This window comes from Lycorma delicatula, chromosome 1, assembly GCF_047948215.1.
Source record: "Lycorma delicatula isolate Av1 chromosome 1, ASM4794821v1, whole genome shotgun sequence".
Lineage (NCBI taxonomy): Eukaryota > Metazoa > Arthropoda > Insecta > Hemiptera > Fulgoridae > Lycorma > Lycorma delicatula.
The window spans coordinates 233,385,344-233,412,957 of record NC_134455.1 but is presented as its reverse complement, the minus strand read 5'-3'; the positions used below and the strand labels follow the sequence as shown (position 1 = coordinate 233,412,957).

The window sequence follows — 27,614 nt, the reverse complement described above, 5'->3', positions numbered from 1 at the left end:
TTTTTGCCAAAATATTAAAATAGATCAGAAAGAAGGTTGTTTCAACTCCTAAGTTAGTTAATTAAAAATTAAGATATGAAAACAGAACCTTCTGTTCTTTTTTAATAATTTAACAAAAACTATTTTAATTTTTGATGAAGTAATGATCACGATGAAAGCGATCACATAATATAAATACTAAAAGCAGTAACTGTAATTTTTATTATTATTGATAAAGTATAAGATTGATATCATTACTTCAACAATTCTTCATACACACTCCAGCAGCTTTCAAATAATCACTTCATTTTTCATAGCTTTTATTAGAGACTCTAATAAATGATTTTTATTTCTTGTTTGTTTGAATCTGGTATGTAGTATTTTGAATTAATAATATTATTTTGATATAATAAAAAAAAAGGAAAGAGAGAGAGAAAGAGATAGATAGAAAGAGAGAGAGAGCGGGAGGGAGGGAGAGAGAATTTTTTTTTATGTATGAAATGTAATATAGTAAATATTTTGTTTCATGTGGTTTCTTACCTTAAATTTTCGTCTTGCATTAAATTGGCGTAATCTATCCTGTGTTGATGGTAATGGATAGGTGTTAGTTGTTTTCCCACATATCCAAGGGTGATTTAAAGCAGCAGTTGCTGTTATTCTCTGTTCAGGATCACAAACTACACATTGGCTGATGAGACTTTTAGCACTGGGTGAAATATCATCCCACCAAGTATCTGTAAATTGTATTTGAAACGGTCCTCCATCAAACAGTGGTTCTATACCACATAACCTAAAACATAACTTTCACATAATAGCTACTTCTTAAATTAGTGCTTAAATTATGTAGTTAATTATAAGATTTTTAATAATTTAAGTAATTAAAAAATTATAATTTATAGCACAAATGTTGATAGCATAAGTAGTTTATAAATTACAAAAAACTTTATGTGTCATAAGTATATACTATATATTAAATTTAATTTAAGACCCAGCTGTAGGTGTAATCATTACTACATAATATGTATTGAAACAATGTGCAAGATGGTATAGTTTTTTATATATACTAGCAGACCTGGCAATGCTTCGCTATTACTAGATTTGAGGACATGTATAGATTAAATGAACACAATTGAAAGTTTGATAATACATTGACAAAATGAACATTATGGAACTTCACAAAATTTAACCTTTCCCTTTTATCCTTCTCCCTCTTCCCTTTTTTCCCATTTTCATTTTACCACATTCCATTTCCATTTTCCCCATTTTCTCTTCCCTTCTGGCATTTCCCCTTTCCCTGTTCCCATTTCCTTCCCCATTTCTCTTTCCTTTATTTCCTTTTCACCCTTCCCCTTTTCTTTTTTCTCCTTTCCATTTCCTTTCCCATTTTCTTCTTCTTCCCTTTACCTTTTTTAATTTTTCCCTATTTCCCTTTTCTGATTTTTCCATCCAGGTAAATTGGTCCAGTAGTTTTTTAGTCTATAGTGGACACACATATCAGAAAACTTGAAATGAAATCATAAAATATTTAGTATAGCGTGTGTTACTGCTTTTACGTTCAAAAGATAGCGCTGTTTTTCAAAAAAGCATGTTTTTACCTGTCACAGGTGTGACATTTATATAATAGTAGGTATATAAAAACATTTGTGTATTCAAATGCAATGTTGCGTCAAAATTTCAAAGCAATCGATGAAAAACTTTTGAAGATTTAAGATTTTGAACAAACAAACATTTACATTTTTATTTATATAGATAGTACAAGTATTTATACCAGGTGGCTGCAAAGTAAATTTTATCCCTCTAACCTTTTTTTATGATTGAGATAATTGGACATGGTTTACGGTATTCTTCCTTGTACTGAGAGGCTACTTTAATAGAACACACTTTTAGATTTTTGGCCTTGGTGGGTAGTGGGAGTAACTCATAAATTTCAAATAGGACCAATGATCATTTGAAATATAATTTTAAAGAGTTTGATTAGATGAAAAAATTTACAATTAAAACTAGATTCTGATAGCCAAATACAAAATTGGTGGCCAATGATGTGTTTCAGGTAGCCAGAACTATGGTTCTATGCTCCCCTTTAATTTTGTTGTTACTTGACTTATCCTGATTCTCTCATCAGAAATCTTCTCCAGTAAGAGAGGCTAAATTAGTAAGCCCCAATTTAGAGTATTTGGATTTCAGGGAGGCATGGGCGGCTCAAAGATTTTAAATGGGACATGTGGTCATACGATAACCTATTTTAAAGGTCTTTGTGATAACTTTGTTTTAAAGGTAATTTTGTTTTTAAATGTGGGAATAATTTTGTTTACAAACATTTTTTATGGTTAAAAGTACGTTATTTACAAATTTAATATCTTCTTAATTACACTGGCCAACATGATTTTTGTCTTACGAGTACCAAAAGGTGTACTTAATGGAGTTTTTTATCTTCTTTTCAAATATGTATTCAGAATTTTTCCATCAGCCACAGTTTTTTTTGTTATTTTAATTTTTTAAAATACTTTAAAACATTTTTTCATCCATTTGTCCATTGTCAAGTAAAAGCTCCTAGAGCATTGTAAATATGATAGAACCAAATGAGCTAACTCAAAGGGTAGTGTTACTACGGTTGTGTAGGTTCAGACATGTAACCCACCAGGTTGGTCTAGTGGTTAACGCATCTTCCCAAATCAGCTGATTTGGAAGTCGAGAGTTCCAGCGTTCAAGTCCTAGTAAAGCCAGTTATTTTTACACGGATTTGAATACTAGATCGTGGATACCGGTGTTCTTTGGTGGTTGGGTTTCAATTAACCACACATCTCAGGAATGGTCGAACTGAGAATGTACAAGACTACACTTCATTTACACTCATACATATCATCCTCATTCATCCTCTGAAGAATTATCTAAACGGTAGTTACCGGAGGCTAAACAAGAAATAGAAAGAAAGGTTCAGACATGTATAGACATGTACAAACATGATCTAGTGTAGCACACATTCATCAGAATGATGCCAGTTGTGAAATAGTAGTGAACCAGTAAACACATCATTGTGAATGCTTTATGTGTCTGATTTATTATGTATTAGATATTTACAACTATATTTCTTTTAATTAGTCGTTAGTTACAAAATGTCTACAGTTTGTTTAAATCATCCTAACAATTTTTGTTATGTATGTGGTGAAGTGACACTCACTGCACACAGAAAAATGGTACATGCCACATGCCATTTGCTATCCCTATGATTTGGAGGGAACCCAAAGATCACTCTTCTGTTATTTCTGCATAACAAACATTAAAGGGATTACGTCAAAATCAAAACATACAGTGGTGTACCCTAACTTGCAATCTGCAATGAGACCACTTCCACTCTGCGATGAATTTTACATACCAAAGCCTCCAGAACATGTGACATTAGATGAAGAGAGCTCAGAGTTTGATGGAAGTAACGAAGAAAAAGAAACAGATTTTGGTGATACAACTTTTGAACAAAGCAGTTCATCTGAGACTCATTTCCTGACTGAAGAAAATTTAAATGATCTCATACAAGATATAAAGTTATTCAAAAAAGAGTCTGAAATGCTTGCTTCCTGGCTGAAAGGGGTTGGAATCTTCTTCAAAAGAATATAAAGATGTAAAGATACATATCAGATACAGATGCCAAGATACAAAGATGTACTTATCATAATCGTCATTCTGAATTTAAACACTATTTTTCTGGAGAAAATGACTTAGTGTTTTGTAATGATATTTTATCTCTTATAGAGGCACTTTGTAATGAACATAATCCAACAGAATGGTGCTTGTTTCCTCGATTCCTTGATTCCTCACCTGGCATCATTCTGATGAATGTGTGCTACACTAGATCATGTTTGTACATGTCTATACGTGTCTGAACCTGCACAACCGTAGTAACACTACCTTCTGAGTTAGCTCATTTGGTTCTATCATATTTACAATGCTCTAGGAGCTTTTACTTCACAAGTTAGTTTAAAAGCTGTGCTTCTACATAATGGCAATAAATTCCCATCAGGACCTGCGGCTCACTTTGTTAGTATGAAAGAAAAATATGAATACTTTAAATTTATATTGGAAAAGCCTCAGTATGCAGTGTATGAATGGAACATTTGTGGTGATTTGAAGGTAATTGCACTTATTCTTAAGAAATATTCGTAAGAAAATTGTCATTTCTTACTTTCTAGGTGAGTCAAATGTTTGAATATTTTGTAGTTAAGAATGCAGAAAGTATTAAAATATTTGAAATTATAAATGCCTATCTCTCGGAAACCTTGCATAATGGGGAAAAACCGATATCATATATGAATTCAGGAGAAAAAAATACTCTCAGAATCACATATTTTTCTTCCTGAGACAAAAAAAATCTGTTTTGTTCCCGCATTATTAATTATTATTATTTATTTTTATTAACACTATGTTTCAATATATATGTTATCCATTGTGTTAGCTTTTATTTATAGCAAGCAGTTTTAGTTGTATTAATAATTTACATAAATTAGTAAAATTCAAAAATATCTTTATACTGTATGTTTTTTAATGTAATTAATATTTTAGTCTATAATTTAGCTATATTATATGAGTATACATTTATGTTTGGTTCATACAAACCAAATCTTTGGTAAACTTGAAAACTGAGGCGTAGATTGCTCGTTTGGGTTTATTTTAGAATGATATTTTATTGTTATAGTTAGGTACTATATCTTTATGAGTGATTACTGAATACTGTTGTTAAAAATTTATTGATTCCTTTATTTCACTACAGTTATTTTAACTTATAAATTTATTAACTTTATTAATCTTTATAAATGGCTGTGGGTACTTGTTTTACCTGATTTCCAAATTTTGTATTTTATTTTATTTTATTTTTTTATGATTTAATTTTTATTTGTTGTATTGTTTATAATAGGTCTGTTACTTTGTTGTGCTTTGGAAATGATTGTGATCTAATTAAAAAATCAATTATTTTACTATTTTAATTGTATTTCTTGTTATTATTTTCATTCTAGTTATGACTAATTAGATAATGATTATCTTTATTGTACAGTAGATTTTAATTTTCATTTTCAATTAGATTATAGTTAAAACAATTGTAATAATAAAAACCACTGGAGATGGTAAAAAACAAATACTCAAGTGTAAAACATAATCTCGGTTTCCTTTCTCTAATTTCAATAAGTAAATAACATACGTCATGTTATGAAAGTTAGTATTACATCAAAAAGTGAGCTTCAGAAATTCAAAGGTGGTTCAGAATTTCATTTTTGATTTTTCTAAAAAATATGATTGTCCAATCTAATGTATCATTATACAAGTACACATTTCAGATTTCTCAGTTTAACTGCAGAATCTGAATTATTATAGATTATTATAATAGTGGCATCATTTAGCAGTAAAAATCAAGGCAATTAAATCTCTCAAATATCAACTAACACTTAAATCTATTTTTGCATGTATGTTAATGAGTAATGAAGAACTTAGTGATGTTTCATTTTATTGAGATAACATCAAAAAGAAAAAAAAACAACAAGTTAGATGGACATATAGATGATTGAAATACAAATTATTTTAAACAAAGCATAAAACAAGAAATAATATATTAGATTTTACAACCCACATATGTTGCAGTGTTGTTAATTTTATATAAAAAATTAAAAACACAAAGCTAGGCTACATCTTTTTCTCACTCTTTATGAATTACTATTTTTTTCCACATTGTTGTCTGTCTTTTTATAGATTCATGATCTGCAAAGACTCTTCTTCCAGTATGTTTCACTCTTCATTTCTTATTATTTAAACATGTTATTTCCTTTTACAGTATCAAAATCTTTGAAAATTTTTAAAAGCCATGTATAAGCACATTTATTTTACTTCAGTCTGTTCTTTAACACAGAATGGTAAAATTTCTTCTCTTTAGCATGATTGCTTTTCTTTAACTGAACTCATCTTAATTTTGTTTTGATCAACCTGGGACTCAGATCTGAAAGGGATGGATCAAAATTTGATAGTGCTTATTCAGCTGTGTTTATATATGTCAATTTTTCTGGTATCATAGATGATTGTCAAAGCACCCACTGTAACAGCTGGTTGAGTTTTGGATCTGTGACAGTAGAGGCTTTTACTATTTAAGGCAAGCAAGAAAACTATAGTTGCAAATTGAGAGTTGGCCCTGGTCTGCGTAGTTCATTTAATGTCTCAACCCGAGTTATTGAAGCCCTTGTGCTGTCATAAGGTAAACTTGGGATCTCATACTATAATATTATTCCCAATAGAATAACCTAATCAGATATTCTAACTGGCTAATCTTGGTGAAGTTGCTATGTCTTGGCTAGAGCTGGGTGAATGAAACTTACTTAGTAGGACACTTTAGTTTACTAGGCTACTATTTTTTTTTTGTCTTCAGTCATTTGACTGGTTTAACGCAGCTCTCCAAGATTCCCTATCTAGTGCTAGTCGTTTTATTTCAGTATACCCTCTACATCCTACATCCCCATAGGCTACTATAATAATACTATAATTTATTTTAGTAGGCTGTGCTAAAATCCATGGTAAGGCAAAATCAAATTAGCACCAACAAAAATCTTAGCATATCATTACTAAATGCAGGAAGAATTATGTTCTTTATTTTGGTGGAATGCCAAGTATGTGCTGGACTTTGCTTTGTAACTAAAAGCCAGTGGTAAAAGCTCTTAATCTTGTTCTCTTGTCTATGATATCATGTGGGTAGCAGAAAAATTTTCTATAGCTACAAAGGTATAAGTTGGTGATTAGATTGGTATTACAGTGAGTGTAGTTGCAGATAAGGTTTAGGAAAACAAGGTCTGAACTCTTGACAAATGTTTCCATTGGCGTTCAAATCTTTCCCTTGCAGCGTTCCAGAAAGCTTTTGAAGTCAACAAAGTTCAGGACGTAGGAGTTGTCTCTGGTTTGTAAGATTCCCACTAAGGGTTCCAGGCTGGCATCAAGTTTGTCAGTATCATTTTTTGGCATTTTTGACCTTAGCTCAAGTCTCTGGTTCGAGAGGTTACTCGGGGTTTCCGTACATTCCTGATGTCTCCCCGTGGTTGTCAGAGTTGTTGGATAACGCCCTCTTCTGCGCCTTATCCGGCGCACCAGGATGTTGGTAGAGGCTAGGAAAAGCGGTCTCTGAATACTGATGGTCTGTAGTCTCTGAAGACGCTTCTAGGTTACGGAGTTTCCTTCTTCTAGGTAGCAATTTTTGGTTACATACCCCGGCTGCTTACAGAGGAAGCAGAACACGTCATCGGCTGGGAGATACATATCCCAAAATCTACGGCGAATCATTGTAGGTTAGGTTCATTTTTTCAGTATTGTCAGGGTGTAAGTATACCTAATGTCGAAAACTCAGGACATGTTCATAATCTGATTCTGGGACAGCGACACGCAGGAAAGCTATAACCGACTCAAGGCGGATGTCAAAGCATTTTATTTTCTCCTCTAGTATCTCATTAGAGATGACTGGGCACATATTAGACAGGACTACTCGTTTAAATTTGCTCAACAAGTGGCAAAATTCTACGAGATGGTTACAAACATTTACTTTGCTGCATTTTGTTTTGTTTTTGTCAATAATCGATTTGACAAGGTCACTGAGCGTTAAGTAGATACACACTCGGTTCATGGAGATCTTGAATGCGTAGTAGCGATTAATTTCCCGATGGCCACAGTATAGGTACTGATCGGAATATCACCTATGGTGTCAAATTCTATGGCTTAGTTTTTATTGATGGTAAGTTAGTTTTGGGCTACGGTGGTGTAACTGCCTGATTTCTTAATCCGTTTAGTAAGACAAGTGTCATCCTAATTCAAACTCTGAAGTAATACCTTACTAGAGAAAAAGAAAGTAAGACAGTTGTCATTTTCTGAATGATTGGCTTCACTCAGCGGTTCATCATGATTGTTCCAGTAATCTGTCATCAGTCTTCGACGTCTTTTCAGATATATTTCTACATAATACTACTTTGTCGATTATACTCAAAACTATTTCCTTGTACTCAGAAGAAGTGGTATAGTGTCTGTTTACAATGATCAGCTGGGCTGAGCGTCGAAGTAGCAGTAAAATCCTTAGTAAGTTTGAGGGTAGATGGAAAGGTTGGCTCCAAATTTTCGTTAGTTACGCCTTAGCGGGCAATTTTAGATGATATTAAGTACTTACCAGTTCCAAAATCCGATTAGCTGGTAATACTGACCCTCATCATTTATAATAAGCTTCATATAATGAAAATGACTCGCACGAAAAATAGCTAGTCAAAAATATCCTGATAAAGAATCGCCTTAAATGATTCGAATCAATATATTATTAGAGGAATAATAATATTACTCACAATATGTATAGAACTATTCCTAGACTCCACATATCTGATGCTGGGCTAAATTTCTTTAATTCAAATATTTCAGGAGCTGTAACAGAATACACAAATGATGTTTTATGTCAAAAATATTATGTTATTATTTATGAGAAATTAAGTCTTTGAAATTGTTTTTATCTAATTATAGATGGAATACATTTTGTTTATTTTAGATAGTTCTTTATGAAAACATTCAGTATTGAAGGTAAAGCTCAATGTAGGCTCTATTAGACACAATACAAATAAAAAATTGGTAAATATGGTCATGTTATGATTAATCATATCTTCTCACAGTGGGTTGGATTTAAAAAGTACAGAATATTTTCAGTTCTATTCTTTTTTTATCTGAAAACATAATTGTCATTTCGTATTGAATATATTGAATATCGCATCAAGCTGTGACGTTTGTCTTCTCCAAGTTAAAGAAAATGGTATCAAGACACTGGGCAAGATTAAAGCACTATACTGAAACAGATTAAAGGTGATAGAATGGTCAGTAAAAAAGATGTATGAATAGATCTTACTTAGTTTTGATGATTTGAGAGAACTTTCTCAAGATATCATATAGGTTTACAATTTACAGTTCTCATCATCAGTTTCCACAAAGTACTTTTTTCTAGTACTTAAATAGTTATGTAAATGAAATAAATAGTGAAAAATGTCTTCAGTATAACTGTTCTAGTTTTATAAATAATAATTTTTTATTAATTGAAAATCTTTTTCTTGATTTCAAGCAATACCGTAATAAATAAAAAGAAGCACATTTCATAAAAAACCCAAACATGGAGCAAATATAGTATAAACTTCAAATTAAGAAATTAAAACTAAATGGATCACTTAATTATATTATTTATGAATAATCCCTTAAAACTTACCTGAGTAGCATAATTTTGGTGAATGTTGCTTCTTTTTCAATGGAATATTAGACAGTTTTAATCGAGCACTTGAGTTTACTGAATCATAAAGAAGATTTTCAGGCCTTACTTCTCCATGAGTAATATTTTCCATATGTAGGTACTGAAATAGTCAAAATGAAAAATTTGTTATTTATACTTAAGGCTATTAGGAAAGACAGTGATTTCTGTCTTACTCTTAATGATATTTTCATTGCAGCCATTACTTTCATAAAGAAGTGAGTTCAAGTATCATAAATGTGTTTTAGTTCAGAAAATGTATAAAAAAAAAAAATAAACATTCATAATGCTAATGAATTTCAATAGCTGTGATGAAAATTATTTTGTTCATAATAAAGTATGAAACTAAATTATTTAACATCTTAAAACACTTCTTATGAATGATATCTTAATCCTTCTTTCTTAGCATTCTTAATATATATATTCTATATATTTTGTTTTTTATTTTACCAACACATGGTAAAAAAAAAAACTGCCAAGGATTTCAACAACAATTTTAGAAAACTATGGCTTAAAAATTGATTTTAAGTAGTAACTTGAAAATGGTGTAGTAGAATTTACACAGTCTACACAGAAGCACTCATATATTTAATAGTACTGAAAAATTTGATTTTGTATTATAGTAGACTGCAAGAATATGATCCACAACAGGCGGCTGGTTACATAAAAATGTTATGAAAAATGCTTATTCATTTTGATGTTTACATTGAAAAGAAGCAAAATTTATCTTTTTCATGTCAAAAGTATAACTTTTTTCATGAATTAGATTTTTAGCAACTTATATGTGCTTTTTTTATATGGATATTCAAAGGCAAGCACCATTTTCATGTGGTCTACTTTTAAAATTTTCAGTAGTGTCCTTTGTCACATACCGGTTAAGGAAGTGATAATGTCTTTTGTTAAAAAATATAATAATCAATATTTAATATTAAAAAAAATGTGGACCAGACTCTAATTAAAAAAAGATTTTATGAAGGACAGATCTTTATTTCTCCCAAAAAGCAAAACTGTGTTCTGGCACCAGTGCATCTCTGAATGTTGGCTAATTTTTGTACTACTGTATAAAACTTAAAATTTAATACTTTCCTCTAATAACAAAGATGAAAATTATGTTTAATTTTATTTCCTGATGTACAGAAAAATAATTTGTATCAGGAATTCAATCCTGTACCGAGGTAACTACTCTGTCCTAAGGTAATAAATGAAATTGCATAAAACCTAAAATTACAATATATTTGAGTTATTAAATAATGTAGATTTGTAAGTAATAAGTTAAAGTTTAAAAGCCTACCTATGATGATTGGATGCAAGTCATCCAAATCATCATCAAAGTTTAAGACTGGTCAGTCATTATGTAATGCGGCCATTAGTTGGTAAGGGCTGTTATGTTATGTTATAATATTACACTCGTGAATAATATCAATATAGTAGATAAAATTTAATAATTATAGGAATATGTCCTGCTTTACACATTCAGTGAGCTAAAGGACAGAGCCAACCAATAACCAGTAATGTTTTTATTTATATTAGTTCCAAACGCAAATGTAATGAGCTTCAGTAATTTTTATGACATTATACATTCTGTATATGTATGTATGTATGTATAAACATCTTTATAAAAGATGTTATTTAACAATAATTTCATGGTTAGATTCACTGCACATTTTTGGTGTACCTAAGTAAAAAAAAAAGATTAAAATAAAAATAATTGTATTTGGTCTGTATCAGTATGTTTGAACTGAATTTAAAAAATCAATTTTTTTTTTAGACATTATTGCATTAATGTCTAACGTGATAATGTGTCAATTATAGAGTTGAATATCTCCCGAACTTCAGTGGACTTGACATGTTGAGATGTAATAGGACATTGACTCACTGAATAATGCAGTGGGATTTTTACTCCTTACTCTTTTTTTAATAACCCTGATCCTGATGTGATGTAGGGGGTGGTGGTGATCTTGAGAATGATTAAGCCAGTATGGCACCATGCACTGCACATGCAGTGCATGGTGCCTGCTAGTTATGCGATTTGTGGTAAGGAGGGCCACAAGATATAGAGATGTGTGGCCTCCAAATGAAATATCTCCACATCAACACAGGGAGAAGTAGACTAGCACAGAATCTCTGCTGCTGCGTTGAAAAAGCATGTGGACATTATAATATTGTCAGAACTGAATGTATCAGTGGTCTTGGGGAACCTGCGTGTCTGGCTGGTTGATCGTTCCATGGTGGCAGTGATAGTCTTCCTGGTGCCTGGTGTTCTGATTATTAAGAGTGGAGCGAGACATGGCTTTGTATGGATTGATTTGGGCAGTGTTATCATTTTTTCATGCTATCACTCACCCAATACGATGTTGCTGAGTTTATTGTCTTCCTTGATAATCTCACTAAGGAAATTGCTCAACATAGGGGGAAGAATAAATTAATTGCTGGGGATTTTCATTCCAAAAGTTCTGAATCTTCTGGAGAAGTAAGCAATATTCGGGGCCGGTACCTCAGTGACAGGATAAGTGCATTGGGCTTAGTATGCATTAACAGTGCTGGAGCAACTTTCTAAAGAGGCTCCTCTCATTCAGTGATTGATCTCGCATTCATTCCAGTGGAGAGAGTTAACGATTAAGTAAATTGGTTGATCTTAGAATCCGAGTCTTTCTGATCATTTATATATAGTGTACAAAACAAGGAGAGGTGTGGTTAGTATTACTCTGTAGAGAATGATGGTCGCCAGAAAAGGATGTCTCCTTTTTGGTGAACGTATACAAGCTAGACTGATCGGGATCACGTCTCCAACATGAGTTGGTTATGATAGTTCAAGACGAATGTAAATAATCTGGTGTTTTAGTCCTCAAGAGGAAAAATATGCAAGAAGCATATTGGTGGACTGAAGAGGTTCAGGCTCTCAGGAAGCAGGCGTGAAGATGCAAAGGGTGTATGCTTGTTGTTAAGGAGGAATGCCCCTGAAACAGATATGACTTGAATCAATTATGTAACGGCTAGAATTATATAAAGCGGCGATTAAAGATGCCAAAAAGAGGTAATGGAAGACTCTGTGTGAGAGTATCGATCAAGATTCTTGGGGAAGAGGCTTTCGTTTGGTTACTAGTAGACTTGAAAAAAGACTTCCTGCGCTGACTGAGCATCAGGTGAGGAAGCTGATGACTTCGCTGTTTCTGTGGTGTGATGGTTCCCCTAGAGAGGAGATAGTAGCGGATGATATGGAGCTCTTTACAATGTGGTACTTGATTGAGGCATCTAGAATTATGAAAATCAGGAAAAGCCCAGGATCAATGGCTTACCGACCGAGATTATAAGAATATTAGTGAAAAAGGTACTGGAAGGGTTGCTGGGGATCATGAACAGGATGCTGCTCGATAAGTATATTCTCCCTATGTGGAAGAAAGCAAGAGTCGGTTTTATTAAGAAACCAGGAGCTGAGATTTCTTCAAGAGGATACCGACTGATTAGTCTTATTAATAATGCTTGCAAGCTTCTTGAGCGGATGCTGGAGGCTAGGCTCAGATGAAACATTGAAATTAGAGTAGGTTTGAGTGATCAACAATACAGCATCTGTAAAGGTAGATCCACTACGGATGCAGCAGGCCAGGTGATGAGAATAGCAGATGAAGACATAGCAGGTACTTGGCGCAACTTGGAGGTAGTTCTCATCATATTACTGGACATCAAAAATGCTTTTAATTGTCTGCGGTGGGAGTCAATTTTTTGTTCTTTGAGAGAGAGAGAGAGCGATACCAAATTACCTAAAGCGGATGGTGCAAAATTATTTACAGGACAAGGAACTAATACTTAGCGTAGAGGGAATGCAGATTAGATTCCAAGACACTTGTGTCTTGCCCCAGGGCTCTGTCCTGGGCTCCCTTCTTTGGTGTTTGGTCTATGATGAGTATTAAGGTTAGAATACCCTAATGGAATTTTACCTATCACCTTCGTCAACGATCTCGCTCTTGTGGTCTCAGCAAGGTGTGAGGAGGATGTAGCTGCAAGAACGAATGTTGTCATTGATATGGTTAAGAGGTGAATGAATGGTAAGGGGCTGACCTTATTGCATGAGAAAACCAGACTTATTCCCATGATAGGAAGAAGGGGAATCTGGGTGATACCCATACAGGTTCAGGGTTATTCTGTGCAAGCTGAATCTAAGATTAAGTACTTAGGAATCTGGTTAGACCAAAGAAGAAATTTCTTGGTGCATATCTTTTTAAGACATATCTCCATGCGAGGAGAAAGGTTGACAACAAGAACTGCCTTAATGTGAACACCTAGATACCCCGGAGCATGTCATCTTTTCATATCTGAGATACATTTACTGGACAGGAGGAAATGTGAAGACATAACAGGAGTTATAACGGTGGAGAATATTATAACATGCATGCTTTTGGGAGTCTTATATTTTGAAGCCGTCTCCAACTTATTAATAACTTATTAAACTTATTAATAAATTTGTTACTGGGTTAATACAATGAAAGGATCAGGAGGTGAGGGGATGAAAGACAGCTTCCTCTGAAGTTGCTGTTCATTCAGGCTTTCATGGATGGGTGGTGGTGATGAAGTAGGGAAACTCTGATCTTCTAAGCTGTTTGGGTCTTTATGAATGTGGAAAATAACAAGGAACATGTGAAAAGACCCAAAACTGATGAGGGAAACCAGAAATGATGTACCTCCATTGGAGTAGGCAAGATATGAAAAGACCCAGAATCGGTGGGGAATGCTGTAAACAGCATATCCTCATTAGAGTGGGCTAGGAAAACAAAAAGATCCAACCAGCGACCCAACCTGCCATGCCAGACTTACAACCGGTAGATGTGTAGGGTTGTTTGAGCTAAAAGGACACCCCCTGTATCGTGCGATGCTTAGCTGAAGGGCCGATACAGGAGTCAGGAAAAAAGTAGTTATACATATATATATATATATGTATACAGTAGACTGAACCATTCTGTATCTTAATATATTTCTCTTTTTCTTTAATCAGTATGAAATAATGTTATTAAAAATATAATTTTAATTTGCATTTATATTAAAATATATCTTTATTTAGCAAGTCTGGGAGTGCGTGTGTGAGTATAGGCAAATACGTATAATTACTGCTACTGGCTCGCCAGGTCTGACATAGGTGCAGATGTTGTGCAGTGTAAGTGTAAATGTACTGGTAAACATGTAGTCTTGCAGACCCAGATTGACCACTCCTGAGAGGTGTGGTTAATTGAAACCCAACCACCAAAGAACACCAGCATCAACAGTTTAGCATTCAAACCCATATAAATGCAACTGCCTTTACAATTACTCAAAAACTCTTGACTTCGAAAATATCAAATATCTATATTAAAATATCAGAAGGTAAAAATGCTATAAAATATTGTAAAATCTGAAATAATCTTTAAATGCAGTTATGTAAAGTTATTATTATTGTACTGTAAAAAAAAGTGCTGTGTAAAGAACACAAATAAGATTAAAAGAAAAATGGGATTTTGAGCATAATCTTGTCTTCCAATTTATTTGAATATGTTTAATATAGTAAGTGATTTCAACACTTCAGGTGTAAATTTGTCAAATACACCTTTCTCCAAATTTTCCTTGCAATGGTAAGCAGAAAGTGAAGAGTTTTCATTTTCACTGATGACGAACATACACTTCATTATCAAGAAAGTATATACAACAACATATATGTTTTGTTATGTAATTTTTTCTTGATAAAATGTAGAAAAACACTATAATCAACACTATAAATCTATTCCATGAATGTGTTGAAAACTGACATCTGCTAAAGCATTTAACAGCTGAAACTACTTTATTTTTTACCATATGCAGATGTCTGTGGTTGAATTTGCTGTGGAAAACCATTCTGGAATTTTTTTTATCAATCTATTCATACAGTCTTTATGTTCATGCAGTCATTTTGTCTTCCTTGTTAAAACATGTGCATGCTTGAGACAGTAAATTAATAAATAACGAACTTATTATGGTACTAGGCAAAAGAAATTTCATTTTTAATATACACAAGGTACTACACTGCACCTCCTTGTAACCTGATGTTCCTACATTACTTGAGATAGTGCAAAGTGTAATATCAAAAGGGATAATGAATATGAAGTGAGAGTATAATATCTACAGATAAAGTTAGGTTTAATACATGCTTGACACACAGTTAACATTACTGTCATAGTTTCCATTTGATTTTTTTACTGCATATTGTTCACATTTATTTCTAATGTCTTTGTTAACTGATCTCTTTAAAAATAAAAAAAGAAAGATATTTAGTAACTAGTTAATGGTATCATCCATCCAGAAGAGTTTTTCTTTTTATTCTTCTTTTTACTGTTAAAAACATCTCTTGCAACTTTGTTTTAAGCTAAGAAAACAGAAAGTAAACTTATATGTCTAATAAAAGAAAATATTTTCAAAGTGTTGAAAGTATTTAATAATTTAATGATGTGAAATCTATATAATAAACAAAGCAATCATACTTTATTAAAGAAAATACATTAATATCTTTTTATATCAGATGCATCATGACATAATGTAGGAATGAATGTTTACAATTATACACATATATATTAGTGTTATTAAATGCAATAGGTGTACACTGAACAATCTTTGAATGGATTATTTACATACGTGTAACGCAGATAATATTTCTTTCATAGGTTTGGCTGCTTCAAATTCATTATAATTTCCACACTCAACTATTCTCTCAAATAGCTCTCCACCATTAACTAAATCACATACTAGTTGTATTTCGCAATCATTTTCAAATACGTCTCTCACTTGTACCTGCAAGAAAAAAAGTTAAATCTTAAAAGTAGTCTCTGGTTTTGTAAACATATGAGAGGAAAGAAGGTAGTTTAATTTAGATATCTGTGACTTCCATAATCTTTTCAAAACTGAAGCAACCCAAGCACTTTATGCATGAACAATATTACAGTCCTTTCTATATAACGATAGAAAATATTAATTGATTAACGAAAATAAATATACATAGATTAAGACAATTGGAGCCTCAAAACTTTGTTTCATGATAATTTTAATAATCCTTTATTGTTACAGAATTTTAACTATGATATTTACAGGCAAATAAACATGTAGCCTATCTAGTGAAATGTGTAATAGATAAAGACTATTTTAGTTTTAGAAAAAGGATGTGTAGAAGGGAGACCATTGCTGAATTGAAGCTTCATAATATTAGAAAGGAACTTAGAAGAATAAAGTAACCTGCACACCATTTTTAGAAATGGAAAAAGTATTTAATAGTGTAGAATGCAATAAATTGTTAAAAATTCTAATGAAAGTAGATAAACAAAAAAATTTAAAAAACACTTATCCAATTTATGCAAGAATCAGGTAGCAGTGAAGAGCAGCAGTTACATAGCTCTGGTTCAGAAAGTAAAGTAGATGTGGATGTATTCTATACTCATTTCTTTTCAACTTGTGTACAGAAGAATCAATAAGGAATTGAAAGAAAAAAAACAGAATTCTGAATGTATGGATTTATTGCATGGAGAAATCAGTTTAAATATGATGTGTTAAAAAAGGAATGAAATATGACAGAAAGAAGTTTAATGAGAAATTAAATAATAAGTTAGGTGATCATAATAAATCAGAAGTTACAGAATTTTGCTACTTAGGAAGTATGATTGCAAAGGATGCATGAAATAAGGGAGAGATCAAAAGTACACTGGCAGAAGGAACGAGACCTTTATGCAGGAAGGAAATCATCTAATATCAAGTACAGATTTAAGGATTAGAAAAATTTTCTTAAAAATATTTCTGTGGAGTAGCACTTTAAAGTGATAAAATATGGCAGTACAAAAAGAAACAAGGTTGAGCCCTTTAGAATTGAGCCCTTTAGAATGTAGTTACAAGAGATGTTGAAAATTAGGTGGATTGATAAAATACCAGTTGAAGACATCTTAAGAACTGGAGATGAAAGAGGTTTGTGCAGAATTTGTTAAACATATTATTTTTATTTTAAAAAGTATTTGTAAAAGTAGAATAAAATTAAGTTTTCTATTTTAAATTAATAATATTAGGGGGGGAAAAAATGTTTTTCTACCCTATCAGAATCACATATGTGATTCTGATAGTATTTTTTCTCCTAAATTTAAATATGATATCGGTTTTCCCCATCACGCAAGACTTCCGAGAGACAGAAATTTATAATTTCAAACATTTTAATACTTTCTGCATTCTTAACTACAAAATATTCAAACATTTGACTCACCTACAAAAGTAAGAAATGACAATTTTCTGCTATATTTTGCCTGTGGAGCATCCCTCTTGATGGTCCAACAATAATCGGCCAGCATATTAGTATTCCATTTGCCTTGATACCTCTTTTCCATAGCTGAAATCTCCTGATGAAAGTGTTCCCCGTGCTCATCGCTCACTACGCCAAGATTTTCCAAGAAGAAAACTAGGTGTGAGTGCTGGAAGTATACTTTTAAGGACATATTACAACCCTAATTTTTATAAGATAGTTGACAATATCACAGTAATTTTCCGCCTGAGTAACATTTTTGAATGCTTGCCAAGCTGCTTTCTCCAGTGGATTCAATAGTTACTCAGACTTTTCATCCTGCATTAGTGTTCGTATTTGTGGCCCACAAATATTCCTTCTTTAATTTTTGCATCACTAATTTTAAGAAACTTCTGTTTTAAGTATATGAAACCAGGAGTATTGTCCATGGCCTTGACAAAATTCTTCATTAATCCTAGTTTGATATGTAATGGAGATAGATTCACATTTTTAGGATTACACAATGGTGATGTTTCATACTTTTCTGTTCAGCAACGCGTGATTCACATTTAGGCCATTCTTTTCTAATGAAATATATAATATTATTTATTTTATAAAGTAAGCTATGAATTTGTTTTATATTGCAATATAAGATAGTTTTTTAACTATAGTGGCTTCAGTTTATTTTACATATGGCAAAATATACATATTTTTTTAAACTTGTAAATAATTACAGTGCATGTTTAATCATTATTTTTATATTTAGTATTTATATGTAATTTTCATATTTATTTATTTGTCTACGTTCAGAAAATGGTACTGTTACCGTTAATTCTAATAAATTATTATTATTATTATTATTATTATTATTATTATTATTAGAAGCTTAGTTAGAGTAATGAAAGAAAAATTCATTCAATCCATTCTTTATTTTTCACTGCAGTATGTGTATGTGAGTTGTAGGATGTAAATGAGAATTAAGGTATATAGTAAAATAAATGTTTAAAATTAATAACAAATTCAAAATTATACATACCATGTTAGGATGAGAAAGTGTTAACAATTTGTTGATTTGTGATGGCACTACTTCTGAATCTAAATGTACCTGAAAAAAGATAGTTATTTACAATAAATAAAGCAAATATGTATTATTTACATTTAAATTGGCTACTTTTTCAAAATATGGGCACAAGTAACAGTTTCAGTCAAAATATTTTCCATTAAAAGCAATTTAGCAGAAACAAATGTATAACTTGTGAATGAATTGCTTATTGTAGAGTTCCATAACAAACTGGGCTTACTTCAGGAATGCTTTCTTACAGATTAAAGTAAAGAAACATTTTTGTATAAACAAAGTTCTGAAAATGTTATTTTTTCACTCACAATTTTTTCACAATTGCTGAAAGATTTTCTCCAAATTTTTATTATAAATGAAAATTTATATCATAATTTAATTTTTGTGCATCTAATTACAGGAAAATTTTTGTGGTTTATGTATATTTTAAAAAATAAATTTAATATTTGGTCCCAGAGCTGTATCTTACATTTTTTTATTTATTATAAAACTCGGAAAAAACTTTCAAAAATATTTTTTGTGTTAAAAATGAACAAACTTTATTTAACTGCATAATCAAAGAATCTAATAATAAAATTTGTAAAGAACTATTACCATTCCATTACCCTTTTTCAGAGAATTGACATAAAATTTACTTTATTGATAGTTTATCTGCACTTCTACACATTCATGTTCTGTTTCCTTTGTGGTAAAATTTGGTTTTTAAATATTTACTTAATTTTCTCAACATTAAATTCTGTACACATTCTCTTTTAAACAAATTATATTAAATATATACATATGTATATATGTGTTTCTTTGTATACAAAAGAACTATTATTATTTGAATATCCTTTACAGTTGTGTGTCGTAATACTTAAGGGAGCCCAACATTTTGCGTATGTGAAAATGAGGAAAAGGTAATGGCATCTGTTGTAATAGATTTAGTATGCAAAAAACTGTTTAATAAAATATTCATTTTATAACCAAAATCAGTGTTTACCTGGATATAAATTAATGTCTCTTGCAGTTTTTCCTGGATAGGATGACTCTTTAAAAATTTATACATTTTTTAATTTATAATTTTAATATTTAAAAATTGTTATATTTGTGCTGAAAGATTCATCCTTTGGCAGGTAAATATAACTAAAAGCCTTTGTTAGATTAATTAATAAAGTAAATATGGGATTAAAATGGTTATATTGATTAAGACTAATTTAATATCTATTTTAAAAAAAACAATTTTGCAGTTAGAGCAGAGTTACAAGTTTCTATTTGAAAAAAACTAATAGATTTCAGGTCATGAATGATATTCATATTTAGCTAATGTGAATTGTTTAATGGTTGGTTATCGTTAATCAGCCAATAATAATAATATTAATATCTGTACTTGATGAATTACTATTTTAAATCCACGAGTATGTAACATTATCTTCTTGGTGGTACAATAAATATTTTTCACTAAGACTTGTTGTTTTGTTACTGTCAGTGTTAAGGCTAACCAGTTATTATTCAGTATTTAATTAAATTGAATGATAAGTATGTATTTAGTATTCATAATATAACACTTTCTAATGATTTGTTAAATTATGCATACGTAAAATAAAATTCACAATATTCATGTGTTTTATTATATTTTAATATATTGTGTACCAAAAATTTAAAAACTAAATTATTTTCTGATGCTCAAAATACTGTTTAATTGCTGTCTAAAATCCAGTCAAAATGTTTGTGTTTTCAAAGATATATTGTAATCCAAATTTGACTGATCATGTATATCAACCACAAATTTTGTGAAATACTCATGCAGATTATATTTATAACAGATAAGTTTTATGTTTTAACTGCATTAAATTGATTAAGATTGATGAAAATAAAAAAAATAATTTCAAACAAAACAGCAATACTCATTATTGCTGTATTTCCACAACGTGTGAAAATAAAACATTTCAGAATTAAGAATTTTCTTCTCATAGCAAAAAAGTAAAAATATCTGCACTAGAGAAAAAAATTTACTTTTTTAACCATGTATAAATGTGATAAAAAATCTTTTACATGAATGTCTGGAACCGTTTGTATTATTAGACAAATTCTTCATCGATGATGATGAGAGCTGGTCTGTTCTTGAGAGCATTTGATATAGTTGATAGGAAATATTTTTTAAATGTGATTGATTAGTGTATTTTAACCTGCCATACTTGTTTGTTTGGGAAGATTTTTTCCTAGGTTAGTATAAATTTCATATTTTTTGTGCAAATTAAGATAATAATTTTTATGTGAATGTGTAAAATCTTGCCTGTGGGCATATTTTCTATGAGGTTTTAAAATGTTGATTCTTTGTGAGAAGCATTTGCATGTATTCTTTGCATCTGAAAATAAATATGCATATAGTCTTTTAATGTAATGTTTAGTCAGTCAAATAAATAGTTTAATGTAATACATATTGTGTCCTCCTCATTGTGCTTTTAAAGGCATGTTTTGCAAATTTGCAGTATGATTTTTTTTTTTTGTATTTTATTCCTGGTTTAGGAAGTGACAAAAATAATCTTTTATGAAGATGTACTAGTATGTTTTACAAGTACTGGTTGATATGATTAGATTGTGTATTTTCTAAATTGTGTGTGCTCTTATTTTGTTCTCTAATTTATAAAATATGTTATTAATAAGTGTGGAGTCATAACCACTGGAAATCTAGATATTTAATTGTCTTGACTTCATCATAGGAGATGTAATTGGTGATACAATACCAATTATAAAGCTATCCTGATTGTCCTCTGGAGTACTGTGAAGTGTGTAGACTGTGGTGGGATTCAAATCTCTCTTGTTTCAACACTAGCTGGTCTCCAATTAAATTGAACTGTAGTGATATAGTCTCCTAGTATTTCTATCTATCTGTCAGCCACTATCCACCGTAAGAAATTGTAGAATAAAATACTTAGAAAATAATAACAGTTAACAGTTTTTTTAAAATTACTTAGCTATTTCCAAAATAAATAAATTAAGCATAAATGAACAAATGAGAAGACTAAACATGTATACAAGTGATATTTAAAAACAACATAACTAAAATTTAATGAAACTTTCAGAGCAATTTAACAGTCCATAAAAACTTTTTTTTTGGAAATAGGCTTGTTTGCTTTAAGTTACTGTGATGTTCAGAATTTGAGTGGTTTGTTGTGTCTGTATTTTGCAGTGAACTATTAGTAATTTTTTTGGGTGCAGTTATTTTATTAAGTATGTAACTCTCATCACACATCTGTCATTGTTTAAAATATGAATATTTTCAAAATTAAAAACAAAGAAAATTTAGCTAAGAGACATCAGACATTTAAGAATATTGGTTTAGCTCTATAATGGATTAAGGACAACTATACAAATCCACGTATTCAGAAAATGAGATGTTTATTTACCTTTGTGTGAAATTAGTTCAGCAGTACAGAATACTTCACACTATACTGTAATGTCTAAAAATTAATTTTTTATAAAAAAACTAATTTTTGAAAAAGAGGAAGTATATGTAATTTTATTGATACACAATTCTTTAGGATTTTTATCAGTAAAATATGCGTCCTTGGAATTCCATGATTTTTCTTGGTTACAGTACTCTCAACATTTTTACTGAGTCCACATACTCATTTATGTGTCATATACAGATATAATAATATAGGTTGACTACAAAATGATAAAAAAAAATATTATCCCTACTTTGTAATGACTTGATATGATGATTAATGTATGGTAACATTAAATGCAATTGAAAATAGTCAGAAGTGATCCTGAAATATCAGAGATCCATTCATCAGACAAAGCTTAATGATGTAATATAAAGCTGATAATATCAGTACAACAACAATAACTACAACAACAACCACAATACATACACACACACACGGTATGACTATTTCAAACTATGCAGTATGGATTTAAGAATTAACTGAAACTTTTTTTAAATTTAACAACTTTTAAATTTATTTAAAATTTTCTGTAATTTTCTCCTCCAGTTTTACAGCTTCCTACGTAATTGAGAGAGGCGAAGGTGGTTAATGTGCTAGCCGCCTATGCAAGGTTGATTTGAGACCTGGCTGAACCAGTTATGTTATAATGGTAATGACTACTCAAAACTACCCCTGGCCCCCATTTTATTGTTGGCTCTAATTAACAACACTTCATGACGAACAGATTCATAGGTGTTGCAGGTTGTTATACAAATAATAAGGAATGTAGTTGTCTACAGGCCCGAATTCGAGAATGCTTCACTAGATATCAGGAGATCTCTGGAATATCATGCAGTTTATTTATTTGAAAATAATTTTAAAAAACATACAGATAAAAAAAGTTAAAATGCAAAAAAGATTTTACTTATAAAAATTCAAATTTAGTAGAATTATTGACTATTCTCACCAGCTGATGATATCATCCTCCAAACCTTCATGACCATAATTTTATGTACTTTTTCTCTTAATTCTTCTTAAATAAAATGTTCAAATTAATCTTTGATTTAATTCATCTTTATTGCAGCAGAAAATCATTAAAGGCAACTAAAATAAAATAAATAGTGTACAGATAGCTATGCAGAAAAAAATAAATTTTTGTGCCCCAAATGACTTCATGGCTTATGAGCTGAACTGTACTGATTTTATTTAAGTACATCTGGAAGGAAGTTATGATTAGGGATTATCATTTTAATGACAAATTCATGACCTAAACGTAACAGTTTTTGAGTTTTTTCTGAGCCAGGTTTCAGCTCCAATGTAGGTGATTACTGTGATTACGTCTTTAACAAAGGGCTCTTTGAGTCTATAATCCTTTGGGAGAGTAGGATGCAATGTTTTCCATTCTTCTGTTCTTTAATTGCCATGACTAACACAAAGTAATAAGTTTAGTCCTCCGCGGCCTCGTTTTGTAGATAAGCTGCGCCACCATGAGTATGATCAAAATAGATTATATTCAACTATATGTTTTTAGTTGATGGCAGATACAATGATACACTCTAATCTTCTGTGGTTCCCTCTCAAATAGCTGTATGCTCTGCTTCAAAGTCATAGCTGATTGGGCTAACCACTTTGAAAGTTCCAACTTATCTCTTGACTTAAAATTTTTCCCTCTGATACCTACTTCTGCGTTCAATCCATTTTAGGAGGCCTTGTAATCCTTGTTTACTGTAATTTTTTTTAGGATCCTCTAATCCTTGTATCCAGGATTAGAGAATTTTATAGTAAGGAAAGAAAACTTTTATTTTGCTGTAACCTTCCTTACATATTAGAATCTGTATCCATTATCTTATTAGCATTCTAAACTTTTTTGGGGGCTATGGCAATAGCTAGGATTAGATCTCAGTTTTGTAAATTATTTTGTTTCCCTCACGTCTGAAATAATGGTTTTAATAATCATAGAGCTTTGAAACTTTCTTTTATTTATTAAAAGCAATACAGGGGTTGAGCCCAGTGAGTGTTCTCACTGTAACTATACTTTTATTACTTCTTTACGACCAAAAACATTAAAGGTTCTGTGTTTTCTTATTCCCTTAAGATTGCAGATTAAACAATAAATTTCTCTAGAGAGAGTCCACAAAAACTGGAGACTGATTTTAGTTGTTGATTTTGAGAATGAAAAGATACATACAACTCGTTTTTCACTCACAGGTTTTCTATGATCAAACAGTAATCTCTAGGTATATTATGCACTCCAGAGAGAGCAAGTTATATTGCAGAGAACAAGCTCTGCAATAATATCCAGCAGCAAATCAATAGAGAAATCATACAAATCACACATGGTAATGACAAACAGTAATGCAATTGATTAAGTGTTCTGTTATTTATTGAAAAGAGAAACATTTTATTAAAACCATTCAGCATATTTATTTGAATGAAATAAATTTTTCTCCCATGTAATTATATTTAAAAATAATGTTTCTTCATCTTGGTTTTCGGTATTATCATTTAAAAGTGCAGTATAATTCTGTGTTTTATTTCAGTTACCATTTTTGAATGTTATTATTATACAACATATATTCATGATAAAATGTGTAATTAAAATCAAATTAAACTTACACATGTGCTTGGGTAGGCAAGCATATGTGAAATTTGTTTTAATTTTTAATAAAACAAAAAAATCAAATTACAATAAAAATTGGGTTTTGGTTTGATCAATTATATTACTTCTATAAGTGAACTACATCATTTGCACTTCATGAACTACGTCATATTCTTCAGTTTAAATGATTGCAATGGAAAAAACTGTAACTCAGACCACTAATAAGAAGTATCAACAACAAAAAACAGAAAAAGCCTCATTACTCTAGGTTCACTATGTTTTTAGAAACTGAGTGAATGTGCATTCACAGATACTCGTAGACTATTGGTGTACAGCTCAGCAACTTTTAGTACAGGGGCCCTCGTTATCCAAGGATAATTTTGGTTCCGTAAAACCACTTTAAACAGGGACTAACATTTTTTAGGGAAAGTGCCTCGATGAAGATTGCGAGTTAATTAATAATGGTAGTACAGTATTTGGATATGGAAAAGAACCTTATACAGAATGTCTAAATTTTTAATAATGACTAAGTTATACTGTATATCATAAGTGAACAAAATTACTTTGTATATGGAACTTAAAATAAAGTAAAACAACAAAGTAAATCTTAAAACATGTGACCTTTTTGCATCTTTGCAAAAATATTTGTAACATTTTTGCATCTTAAAAAGCATATGTTCCTAATCTAACTACAGTACAGTATATTTAATAAAACATCAGTCAAAAGATTTGCGTACAGTTCATCATTGTTAAATCAGTTACTTATTTAAGTTAACAAAAAAAAAACAAATTATTTTTGTCTGTTTCTTTTTTCTGTTATTTCTTCCTTAAGTACAACACAGTAACACGCTATTACGTCATTCACTTGGCGTTTCATTTTACCGGAACGGTTTTGATCTGGATCGTTGTTACAAAACGATTCCAAAGCTTCGTCTATTTTCCTAATAACCTCACGTAATTCCTTAGCATCGAAGTCAGTTTCTTTAGAAGTGACTGATGAAATTTCTCCGATGACGTCATCTACGTTGGAATCACACAATCTTCCAGTATCACTAACAATCTTCGTTTGTTAGTGATACTGGATGCGTTTCAAGCAGTTCTCCAAAATAATTTTAGTTTATTTCACTAAATCCTGCATCCTTTGCTAGATTTACAATTACGTTTTCATTTATTTCTCAATGTCTGTAACAACAGATATAATTTCTTCCAAAACTGTTCATTATCTTAACGGAAATGTCATTCCAAACATTCCAAACTTTAGGAGGATATTGAACTATTTCGAAAACTGTTCCACGTTATTTTCATTTTTTGTGACTGTTTCATTAATTAGTTTTTGAAACGGGTAACTTAAGTGATAAGCTTTCATTACGTTTATTACACTTTGGTTCATAGGTGCATTATTGCTGTTGTACGAGGTGGTAAAATCACAATTTTTACACGGTTACACAAATCTATATCAATGATACGGGCTGAAGCTTATCCACCTCAAGCAGGACCTTAAATTCTAAATTTTCTTCCTCATAGTATTATTTGCTTCCTTGTACGAAGTAAAGGAAGTATTACGATCACGAAAAATTTCGGTTTTCAGATTTCAACGGAAATTTGACCAACCCTTAATACATTTTGATTAGTTTCTGTCGTCTGTACGTACTTACGTATATATCTACCATAACTTAAAAACGATTAGCCGTAGGATGTTAAAATTTCGGCTTTAGGCTTTTAGTCCAAAATCCAATTTTTTTGGATTTTGGACTTTTTCTTAACTTCAGTAATAAGCCCTCATTGAGAGATTTTCAGCGGTATATGATAAGTTGTACTTATTTTCATTGGTTTCAGAGTTGTAGCCCAATAAAATTTTAATTAATGAAATATTTGGATCTTACAAGGGGAAGGCACGTCGGTTCGAATGTGACTTCACTTCCTTTTTTTTTAACTTACATTAAATTTAAATATATTGATTTATTAGCAATTATTAACCTCTGGTTGCAAAAAGATTTTTATAATAAATAATAATTCAATAATAAAAAAAAATCAGAAGTTATTAGTGAAATAAAATTTTATGTACTTTTCATTTTAATTCAAAACTTTTTACAGAGGTTAAAAATTATTAATAAATCAATATTTTTAAATTAAAAAAAAAAGTTAAAAAATATATGTATATGATGTCGGGGGAGTGAAACAAAATTAATATATAAACTAACATAAAATGCTGATACGGACACCACAAAAAAAATGTCATCCAAGATGCCCGAGATGCAATTGTGTAACTGAATTGGAGGATCGTATCTCACTTTCAAATGAAATTAGTTTAAATGAAGTGCAGTAAGAAATGTGTGTATGCAATTTAATAGGCGTACAAAGAATGCATGTGGTGTCCACATCAGATTTTTTACTTCAGATACAAAATAATCAATAAACCAATCACGAAAAATTTATTTTGTAATTCACGCTTTCCATTGTGACTTCCATACAACTGGGAGTGAACCTTTTTACAGACGTTTTTAATGCCCTAGGATTTTCGCTTCTGTAAACAACAAGAGGTTTAAGTTTTTTGTCGCCGTTTGCATTTCCGCCAAAAGAACAGTCACGCGATCTTTTGGTGATTTGAAACCTGCGCTGCTTTTTCTTTTATTGATATATACGTCTTTGACAGCATTCTTTTCCAGTATAAACTGATTTCGTCGACGTTAAAAACTTGTTTAAGGCTGTACTCGCTTTCGACGATTAATTTTTTTAAATTCCACAGATTAAGTTTCACTGGCTTCAACGTCGGCGAGACGTTGAAGAAAGAATTTCTTCCAGAATTTTGCCATTTTTAAAACCATAATGCTTTTGAAATCAGTGAAACCAGCCAAGAAGTCTTAGAAGCAGCGAAGTCTTTTTCGTTGTCAATTTCTCCTTCTAATCCTCTGCGAATATATGCGTATAAACTGAAAGCCTCTCATGTGCAAGTGCCACACTAATAATAGTGTGTGTTTTGGTAAAGGTCTTCTATCCACATTGCTAATCGCCTTTCCATT

At 31.1% G+C, this 27,614-nt stretch overlaps 1 protein-coding gene across 4 annotated transcripts in view; it reads right to left on the bottom strand.

Moving 5' to 3' along the window:
• The window catches only part of LOC142329571 (calcium/calmodulin-dependent protein kinase type IV-like), a 138,376-nt gene that overhangs the window by 9,009 nt on the left and 101,753 nt on the right, over positions 1–27,614 (bottom strand). For all 4 annotated transcript variants that reach the window (XM_075374260.1, XM_075374287.1, XM_075374268.1 and 1 more), the window contains exons 4-8: positions 18,544–18,612; positions 15,890–16,045; positions 9,221–9,362; positions 8,322–8,397; positions 520–769 (exon numbers count right to left, since the gene is read on the bottom strand). In XM_075374260.1, the coding sequence (XP_075230375.1) occupies positions 520–769; positions 8,322–8,397; positions 9,221–9,362; positions 15,890–16,045; positions 18,544–18,612 (693 nt within the window). The remainder of the gene's footprint in view (positions 1–519; positions 770–8,321; positions 8,398–9,220; positions 9,363–15,889; positions 16,046–18,543; positions 18,613–27,614) is intronic.